The 10,350-nt window shown below is 47.6% G+C and overlaps 1 protein-coding gene and 1 pseudogene across 1 annotated transcript; both read right to left on the reverse strand.

Moving 5' to 3' along the window:
• Window positions 1–3,446: 3,446 nt before the first annotated feature.
• Window positions 3,447–4,377, reverse strand: LOC123648126 (nuclear receptor-binding factor 2-like). Its single transcript, XM_045565857.1, is given in 1 exon segment — window positions 3,447–4,377. A coding segment is annotated over 1 exon segment (867 nt). The 3' UTR covers window positions 3,447–3,510.
• Window positions 4,378–9,476: 5,099 nt separating this feature from the next.
• Window positions 9,477–10,150, reverse strand: LOC123648197 (annotated as a pseudogene).
• Between the last annotated feature and the right edge of the window lie 200 nt (window positions 10,151–10,350).

The following is a 10,350-nucleotide window of genomic DNA, read 5'->3' on the forward strand; positions in this document are numbered from 1 at the left end:
GATACAGGGGTTTGAACCTCAAACCTGGGTGAGCCCCAGGGAGTCACACCTTGAGGCCTGGAATCAGAAATGTGTCTTTAAGAGGCCAAACACCCACCTGTCCACCAGCGAGGCATTTGGTGTCAGGTAGCAAGAAAGGCTGTGCTTACGTTAAGGTTAGAGAGAAAACCATAGTTTGCGCCATCAGGGAGGAGTAATTCCCAAGTTCATCAGCGTTCAGCTTTTCCCACGAGAGGAAGCAATTTGCTAGGTCAAAGAACACGTGCTCTGATGGTTCTCAGAGGCTGACACCTGCTGCAGATCTTGGATTCAAACCTCTCATTGACTCCTGGTGCACATGGCCTCAAAGACGATTGAGCATCATGGTTCCAACAAACGACAGGCTTTGATAAGAGACGTGTAAGTGGAATCCCAACATGTCTATCCTTCCCTAATTGTCACTCAGCAAAGTCATCGGGTCAATGAAGTCAGGCCTGAATGCTCGAGTCAAACTGGTTTTCAAGGCTGTGCTCATGGGGCTGATTTTTTTTGAGCCCTGTTGGGGGCTCTTGGTGGGTCTGAGCATCAAACACACCCTGTCTTCCTTTTGCACATTGCTCCAGCCAAAGCAGACTTGGAGAGAACCAGTCCAACGTCAGTTCTGTGTTGTAAATGGGAAATTAGGCACCCATAACTTCCCATTGTCTCCTTAGAGGTTACAAAGTGTGTTATGGACATTAGCAAGTGTTAGTCCTCACAACGTCCCTGGGAGGGAACCAGTATTATAGATGAAGACATTGAGGCACAGAGAGGTGAGGCCACTGGGGAGAAGCCACACAGCAAGACAATGGTGGGTCAAGAAAAGGGACAGGTGTTCTCTCCACCAACACCGTGGAGTTTGCATCTCAGGACGTTGGTGAGCACAGCTGTGTTTCTGGTGACAGTGACATCACCACAAAGATTTGTTGGGTTAATGATGACAAGCATTCCCCTGCCCCAGATCCCAAATTCATTGCCACCCTCCATACGGTTGTCACTGACTGAACTCAGTCACCCTGGATCTTGCCGTCACATATCTTTCATGCTGGTGACAGGATACCTGCATTTCCTGTCCTCCTGTGCAGGACACTGCACCAGGAGTCAATGATGTTGCCACTAAGCCCCACCCCTGCCTGGCTCACTCACTGGCCCTCCACTCGGTATAGCCACTCCTGGGCAGTTGGGCACACAGCTCTTCAACACGTCCACCCCCACGTGACACGGAGCTCTTAAGGTAGAAGGAACGACCAGTCCCTGTTTTGCATTCTCCCAAGAGACATTCAGTGACCCAAGTTCTCAGCCAAGGGGGCTGCAGATGAGATCACCTCTGTCTGTCATCCCGCACCTGCTCTGCCTGCTGCTGGCACTGCTAATGCGCTGGGCTCCGTGGTGTCTGGTTGGAGTCCCACCCGCTCCTCCTGGGAGGGTGTTTGGGAAAACCGTGGGCCTCCTTCCATCTTGGTAGCTCAGGTCAAGGCTGCGGGCACCATGTGGACTGCTCAACAGCTGACAGGTACTCCAAGGTGGAGCCTGTGCATCCTGGATTATGGAGGGGCTGGGCACTGTGACATGTCCTCTGGGCCAGTCTCCTTGGGTTGAGTGGAAAGCCCACAGACCACCCAAGACAGGCAGGCTGGAGTCTTCTCTCTCTGGGGCACTCCCCATCTGACACTGCAGCAGTCTGCTGGGATTCTGCCCAGGAGCAGGGGAACCCTCAGCCCGAGGTCACTGTGTACAGTGGGGACAGCACCTGGGCCATCTGGCTGCTCTTCCTGCCGGGGTCTCTCTGCCTTGGGTCTGGTGGAGCCATGGGTTCCTCACATGTTGCTGCTGAAGCCCCTTCCTATCTTCCCCAGGGGCAGCTGAGAAGACAGGAACATGACCAAAGGACAAGAAGAAGAGAAACAAGAATTAAATGTTTTCAGATCTGGGAAATGTCTCTAATTTGAATTGTTCTGTGTCCTTGAGTAATTCACTTAACCTCTCTGTGCTCCTGCTAGTAGTAATAATAGTCACTGCTCAGGAAGACCAAGAGGAGATTGTGAATTACCTTTCGGAGAGAGTTTTGTGTTCCCAACTGGAAGGATTCAATTGGTTGCCAAATGTGAGGACAAATACTGTCCGTCCATCTGATTATTCACAAAAGTCCCCTTCCTTCCTCTTTGGTGGGAGAAGAGTTGAGGAAGAGTGTACAGGACAATACTTGTGGGAACATCTGAGCAGGAGCATGTGGTCTGACTGCATACCCAGGGCGAGAAGGAATATTCTAGCACTGCCTAGTGTGGCAGAAAGACTTACAGACCCAGGTTCAGATTCCTGTTCTGCCACTTTCCAGATGTGTGATCTCGGACAAGTCACCTCCCCTCTCTGAGTCTGTCTTCTCGGCTACAAAATGGGAGTGGTAATTTCTACCTCCCAGAATTGTACAGAGTAGAAATCCCAACTGTAAAGCACACAGCAGGGTGCTGGCACAGAGTAGGTACTTGGTGAATAGCAACTATTATTATCACACACAGTGGACCCTCAAACATTTCTCTCTTATTTTGTATTTTTCTATATTATAGCAGTCATGACAGTGCTTTGTAAATATTTACTTCACTGCCTTTCTTTCGAGGTGAGTGTTTCCCAAACTTTTCTTTTTATTATTGCCTCCCAAGGAGACTTTTCAGTACCCCTACCATGCAATTTTAATACCACAGATGTACTGTGCACCTGTTTATGTATATCTGTGCTTTTACATAAAAAGAGTAAGGTTTTTTTGCAAAAAAAAAAAAAAGGACATTTCCTTGGTATTTTCAAATGATGCATTATACAAAAAACAAAGTTAGAACTTAAAATGCACCCTGATTAATTATGTAAACTGGTAATTTGTTTTAAAAAGCATAACTAATAATTTGGTTCCTTTCATAAAATGGAAATTTAAATATTTCTCCTGATAGTCTTGAGGTTATCATTATGTTATGAGTAGTGCAAAGTGTGGCACATACAGTTTCATCTAGAAAGGTGTGTATCTTACACACCTTATTTCAACAAACAAAATATGCATAATGAGATGCATACAGTCAATGCATGATAAAAAGCATGTTTCAAATATAAGGCCACCATATTATTTAGGTTTTGCATTATCATTTATGGCATTATGGATTAATTACACATAACATACTTTTATATATTTTAACCCTGAAGATAAGAAAAATAATTGTTGCTTGAAAAAATTATTCCAGGTAGCCATTTGGTTTTGTATCAGGAGAAAGTGAACTTCTAAGAGTTCAGTGTCTTGCCAAGTTGGAATCATTAGCTCAAGTCAGTGAATCAGATATGCGACGTATTTCACAGTGACTGTTTTCCAAGTCCTGGCAACGCCTCTTCTCCCACAGTCTGCCAGATGATGAAGCATTTCCGGGATTACCTTTGTATATGGTTTTCCATTTTTTTTGCTTAACTGTATTACTGTATTATTTCCTCTTCTCACCTCTTCTGTGACCTTCCATTTTAATTATTCATAAGTCCTTTCAGAATACCCTCAGAGAGATCCATAAGGGGAAGTTCTGGAGATGGAAAATCCAAGGGAGGAAGATTTGGTATTGGACTTTCCTTGGCTTTCCTGGTATTTGCTGCAAACTTCTGCCAGGTTGAGGAGGTTGTGGCAGTTTCTGAATGTGGTGGCAAGTTCCATAACTCTGACTTTTCTACAAAATCAGCATCTACATCCAGCTCCTTTTCTATCGGACCTTTTAGAAGTCTGGCCTTTTCAGCCTTTAGTTGTTTATTTTCTTTCCTTAATCTTTCATTCTCGGCCACAAAGAATCCCACATGCCTCTTCCACTCTACAACTTTGGTTGCCTGCTCCTCTATAATCGTTTTATCGTCTTTTGGGGCTTTGCTTCCAATACATGGCTCTGTTGGCTCACTCTTTTGCTGAAGTAAAAATAGTAGTGTGTCTGGATCCCTGTCAAAGATCCCCTGAATTTCAAGCAGATGTTTCTCCATAGAAGGGCTGTACTTCTGAGACAGAAGGGAGCTCTGGCCTTCTGTGTCCTCAGCAGAGGGTTTGGGAGATGCCTGAAGATGTGTGGCTACATCGTTGTCTGTGTTCTGCTGAGCTTTCAATCTTTCCTCACCCTTTGCCCCTTTCCACCTCTCCTGGATGAGGAGGAGCTGTTTCATGTGGCTATCCCTTTGCAATTCCAGTGATAAGTGAGCCTGCTCAGATTGTGTCAGCTTCATGGCTTCGGAAAGATATGCTGCAGCCTTTTTGTGACAAGAAATAGCCTCTTCCTATTTGCCTGTAGCTAATAAACGGTCTGCCCATCTGCTCTGTTGATGAGCCAGGGCGAGAGGTCCTTCCATTACTTCCATAGACCCCGGGACAAGCGGTGGCCTGAGCAAGGGGAGCGGCGCCGGGGCACGTGGAGGGGAGCAGTGGGGAGGCGCGACACAGCCGCGGAGACTGCACCCCCTCTCTGCTCCTGAGAGCCAGCAGTGGGTTCACAGAGAGCAACGACCAAGCCACCTCCTCCTCTGGCACCGCGCCCAGGTGTTGACTTTTATAAAAACTTTTTCTGTTTCTATTCAAAAGATCACATACTTTCTCCTTTTATTCTGTTAATATGATGAATTACATTGATTGAAGTTTGAACGGTTAAAAAAACACAAAACTTTGCATACCTAGAACATGTCATTAGGTGTTGTATAACGTCCCTTCTGAAAATGACTAACAGAGCTCTGTCAAATGAAAAACACTTCCCATGTATTTACTCCCGATGTAGTTACTTTCCCTTGAATCGGGGCTGGCTCTGTGACTTGACTTGCTTTTGGCGGATAGAAAACAGTGATAGAAGTATTGTGTGAACTGTGAAGCTACATCAGAAGAGGCACTTAAGCTTCCTTCAGGAATAACTCACTCCAGGGGCAGCCTGCTGACATGTAAGAAGTCATATTGCACTGAGATTTCCACTCCCTGGGGAAATCCAGGTTAACTAAATCCAGGAGAGGCTGTATGAAGAATGAGATATGCTTACCCAGTGTTCTGTCATCCCAGCCACTCCCCCAACACAAGTATCAGACATGAGAGTGAAGGAGCTTGCAGATGGTGCTGGTCAGAGCTGCCATCTGACTGTACTTGTATGACTCAAAAAAACTCTCTCACTGATGTCACCAAACCGCAGACCTATGAGAGAGAACAGTAGGGTGTGCTTTTAAGCTACAAACTTAGGGGTGCTTTTTAAAATGAAGTAATAGACATCATAGTCTCCTCTTATCCACAGCGAATATGTTCTAAGACTCCCAGTAAATGCCCCAAACCATGAATAGTACTGAACCGTATATATGCTATATTTTTCCTTTACATACATACTTTTGATGAAGTTTAATTTATAATTTAGGCACAATAACAGAGTAACAACAATAACTAATAATAAAATAGAACAATTATAACAATATACTGTAATAAAGGTTATGTGAACGTGATGTCTTTCTCTCTTTCCCTCTCAAAATACACTATGACACTGTATTCACCCTTCTTCCTGTGATGATGCTAGATCAGTGGTCCCCAACCTTTCTGACACCACGGACTGGTTTCATGGAAGACAGTTTTTCCAAGGACTGGGGGAAGGGGGATTGTGGCTGCCTGGTCTCCACCTCAGATCATCAGGCGTTGGATTCTCATGGGGAACTCACAGCCTTGATCCCTTGCGTGTGCGGTTTGCTCCTATGAGGGTCTGATTCTACTATTACTCTAACCGAAGGCCAAATCTAATTCACTGCCTATTCTTGTACGGCCTATGAGCTGTGAGTAGCTTTTACTTTTTTTGTTTTGTTTTGTGGTTTGAGACAAGGTCTTGTTCTATTGCCCCAGCTAGAGTGCAATGGCACGATCATAGCTCACTGCAACCTCAAACTCCTGGGCCCAGGCAATCCTCCTGCCTCAGCCACCAGAGTAGCTGGGACTACAGGCTGGTGCCACTATGCCCGGCTAATTTTTCTATTTTTTGTAGACATGAAGTCTCGCTTTTGCTCCGGCTATTCTCGAACTCCTGACTTCAAACGATCCTCCCACCTCTGTCTCCCAGAGTGCTAGGATTACAGGTATGAGCCACTGCGCCTGGCTAGTTTTTCCGTTTTTAAATAGCTGAAAAGTAATAAAAAGATGAATAACATTTTGTGAAGTGTGATAATTATATGAAATGAAAATGTCTGTGTCCATATGTAAAGTTTTCTTGGAGCGTGGCCCAGTGTGTTTGTTTGCACATGGTCTGCAGCTGCTTTGAGACAGAAGAACAGAGCGAAGTAGTTATAACAGAGACCATATGGCCCACAAAACCTAAAATATTTACTGCTTGATCCTTTACAGAACGTTTTACTCACCCCTGGTCTAGATTAATTTGATGGAAGAACATCCTGAAGTTGCAAAGTGAATTCTTTAAAAACGATTAGCATGCACAGCTACTTATCTGAGTGAGCCAGACCTTTCTCAAAGCTCTGCAGCTAAAACCAATACGTGGAAATAGACTGGTTGGTAGGGCTGTTATTAGTATTCCATATTTTTTTATTAAATAAAATAAGCCTTGTGATATTTGTTGATTGAATCTGTAATTAATGTTATAAATTTGAAGTAGCATAAATTTGTGCCAATGAAATATCAGTTTGTGGTTTTATAGTTTGGGCTTTGACTCAAGATTTCAGTTGAAAACAGAATTCACCCTTGTAAAAATGTGAAATTCATCCCAACATAAAGAGTTAAAGGAAGTGGGGTCCTCTAGGTACTTAAGTTCCATTTTTCAAGGGCCATTTCCGGTGCTGCCTCCTTCAGGTGGGCTCTGACCACGAGGTTCCAGACATCCCTCCCCCTGGGTGTGCGGTGGTCTTGCTCTTCTGCTCTATGCTCTTCTTGAGCATTCTGAGAAATTCTTTCCTCTAGTTGAGTCTTATCTCCTTGTTGAGGTTTTAGGTTTCTGAAAACAGGTGAAATCTCTACTCTCATACTAAACTCTTATTTCCTGACTGAATTATGCCTTCTGAGAGAGCCACAGTTTATTTGAGTGTCTATACCTTCCCAACTTTTGGGTTAAGTCAGGGAGAGACCCTGAGCTAGTGTCAGTCTTAGGTTATCACAGCTGCCCAGAGGTTTACAGTTAAGAAACATCTTTGTATAGACAAGCTCAGCTGAGTGGAGAAGCGCTGGTCCTAATTCTGCACATGAGGTGAGTAGTTGGCCAAGGCTCCAGTGACTTGTCAACCCTCCCTGGGAGCAGGGCCCGAACGCGTGGTTCCTGGGTTCGTGTCCATCACCGACTTGTCAGCTCAAGCGCTGGCGTCTCAGACAAGGCGAAGCTGCCGGGGACGGAGGCAGGGAAACCGGCTGTGAAAAGCATCTCCACCCTGCTGACTTGTGTGTCAGCAGTCTGCAGGGACACTCGGTTTGGACAGCCGTGTGACAGCCTTCACGCCAAAGGGGTCCGGCCTTCACTGGGTGTGTCTTGTGCACGTTCTCATTCACCCCTGAGAAAACCCGTTAAATATGTTCTAAATCCCCATCTACAGACGTGGAAATGGCAGCTTTGCAACTTCAGTAACCTGCCCAAGGTCACACCAGTGGGACGCTGTGGAGTCCCAGTTTAAGCCCGTTGTCTGGTGCGGGGTCTGTGTCCCTCCCACTGCCTCTGTCGAGTCCCCCTCTCCTCCTGCCGTGTGTACCTGCTGTCTGCAGGGCCACATGCTGCTTATCTGGAACCAGGAGAAGAGCTGTTGTCTTCCCAGGGACCTGACAGTGGATGACGTCCCCCAGAACAAGGAAGTCCAGGTAGACATGGGAGCGACATGGGTGGGAATAGAGGCAGTGGCCCCTGGCCCCTCGCGCTGAGGAGACTGGAGGAGCTGTGTCTGCAGGAGGCTGCCGGCCTCCTGCTGCAGGGCTGCCCCGCGCTGCTGCCTTCTGGGCCTGGCGATGGTCTAAACCTGCCACGGCCACTCGGGAGGGAGGCTGAGGCGGGAGGATCGCTTGCACCTAGGAGCTTGAGTCCAGCCTGGGCAACGTAGTGAGACCCTGTCTCTACGTACATCATGATCTTCCTGTCCCTGGTTGCAAACGCCTGGCAGGCGAGTGCTGCTCCTCTTTCTTTCTGAGCTCATCTCCGAGCCCACCTCTGCTCCCTCCGAATGAGAAAGAGGAGAACACTTCTCCGCACCGACGTGCATGCGCTGGAGCACGCTTATCGCCCCCCCACCCCCCACCCCCGGGGCCGCCCCTCGGTTGAGGGCAGAGGGAGAAGCACCCCGGGAGACACAGGGGACTCTGCTCCAGACAGGCTTCCCTGCTCAGGAGACTGTTGACAGTGTCGACGACACCACTGTTCCTGCCAGCCAGGACACACTTCCTGCCTCCCTCTGCTCGCTGTGTATTATGCACCTCCTGTATACCAGGGCCTGTTACAGGCCTTGAAGATACAAAGACAAATTTTAAAATGCTTCTGCCTGAAAGAGCCACAGCTTCTAGTAGATTCCCAGTCGTAGGCCTTAGCTACGACTGTGTTGCATGGAGTAAAATGCGTTTTTCGTAATCTGTGTTTTCTCAGGCCACACCAAAGGAGGCTAAAAATAGGGCTACTCTGACAGCAGTGAAGAAAATTTTTCTGGTCCTCATCTCCACCTGCTGTTGTTAGAACTTCAACCCCTGGGCGTCCTCCAGGAGGATCTCCTGTGGACTGTGGATAAACACCGTTCTTTCTTTCTTTTTTTTTTTTTTTTTGAGGTCACAAAAAGAATTTTAATAGTAGCTAATAAGGACAATTACTTCTTAGTACTCATCAAAAACATGGCTTTCCCACTCAGATTACAACCAGACAGAATTAACATCTCACTGCGTCAGTTGTTCCTGCATGTTAATTATCAATACAGAGGAAAGCGAAACAGGGTACAATATATAAAAAATAACATATATGTATACACATACATACACAAAAACATATACACATATATATACATAGTTTACATTTCCCAGTCAAGTGTTCAAAAAAACTAAAATAAAACGAACACAAATATAACTTATTTGGTCTTGGAGAGGTATACATTTTACACATACATGCATGCATATATATATACATATATATATATATGTATATACCTTCATATATATATATATATATATATGTAATGCCTACACGCATGTTAGCACACTGGTATACACACACAAGCATGTCTACTTGCTTGTCTATCACATGCTACACCAGCTCGATTTTTCAGATGGTCATTCCAGTTTCACCTTTGTTCTGGGCTGTCTCTACTTTGTTTTCCGTCAACTGCCAAGCCATGTTCTATCAACACTTTACGGAGTGGGCCACGCCAACAGGAAGAAAAGGCAAATTTCAGGCCGGGATCAATATGCAGGCTGCGGTCTGGGTGCTGTCGCCTGCCCAGCAGCGTGGCCCGGCATGGGCGGGGAGTGCAGGACACGTCCTCCCTCACTGGTAGGGCGGCAGCCCGAACAGCTCGGGCCGGAAGTCCTGCAGGGAATCCAGCACCAGCGTGGCCTTTGCCGTCAGGTTGTGGCTCAGGGGTCCGTCTGGAGCCATGACCACCTGCGTCCCGGCTGCCAGGGCCGCCTGCAGCCCGTTGGGAGCATCTTCAAAGACAAGGCCCTGCTCCACAGGAGGAGGTGGGGACAACCTCTTGGCACAAGCCAGGAATATGTCGGGCTCTGGCTTCCCGCTCTTCACTCCCGGGTTGTCTCCCAAAACGAGGTGACAAAACAAACTAAAGAATTCCTTGTGCCTGCTTGTCTTCATCTCGAATGACCCAGACCCGGAGCTGGTGGCGGCGGCAGAGGGTATGTTGTGTTTTTGCAGGTGGCGGATGAGTTTTCAGCCCCTGGCATGAGCGCGGCCGTGGGGACAGCTCCTTTAACGTCGCTTGGCTTTCATCCCCCAGCTCCTCCTTGGACACGGGGGGTCAAGACGTCTGTGACGATCTGCGCGGCCTCCGGCGCCTTCTTACCCCTGGCCAGGGACTGCACGTCCCAGGTGTGATTCTTCCCGGAGCGGCCACATGTTTCTTGAAACACCACTGAACACAGCTGTGCAGTACCCAGAAGAAGGCCGTGCGTGTCACAGAGGAGGCGGGTGACGGGGCGCAGCATGGTGCCGCCTTCTCGGTCTAAACACCGTCCTTTAGTCACCGCCTGGAGCTGGCCTTCTGCCGCCCCCGACCCCGGGGTCTTGTTCCGACCTGGGTTCATACAGGCACAGGGCCCGAGAGGAGGAGGACTCAGGTGCCTGGTGGCACCTCCACTTGTCGCCAGCCACCAGGGCCAGCACCTGCCAGAAGGGGCCTAGGAGT

Source organism: Lemur catta, chromosome 12 (assembly GCF_020740605.2).
Source record: "Lemur catta isolate mLemCat1 chromosome 12, mLemCat1.pri, whole genome shotgun sequence".
NCBI lineage: Eukaryota > Metazoa > Chordata > Mammalia > Primates > Lemuridae > Lemur > Lemur catta.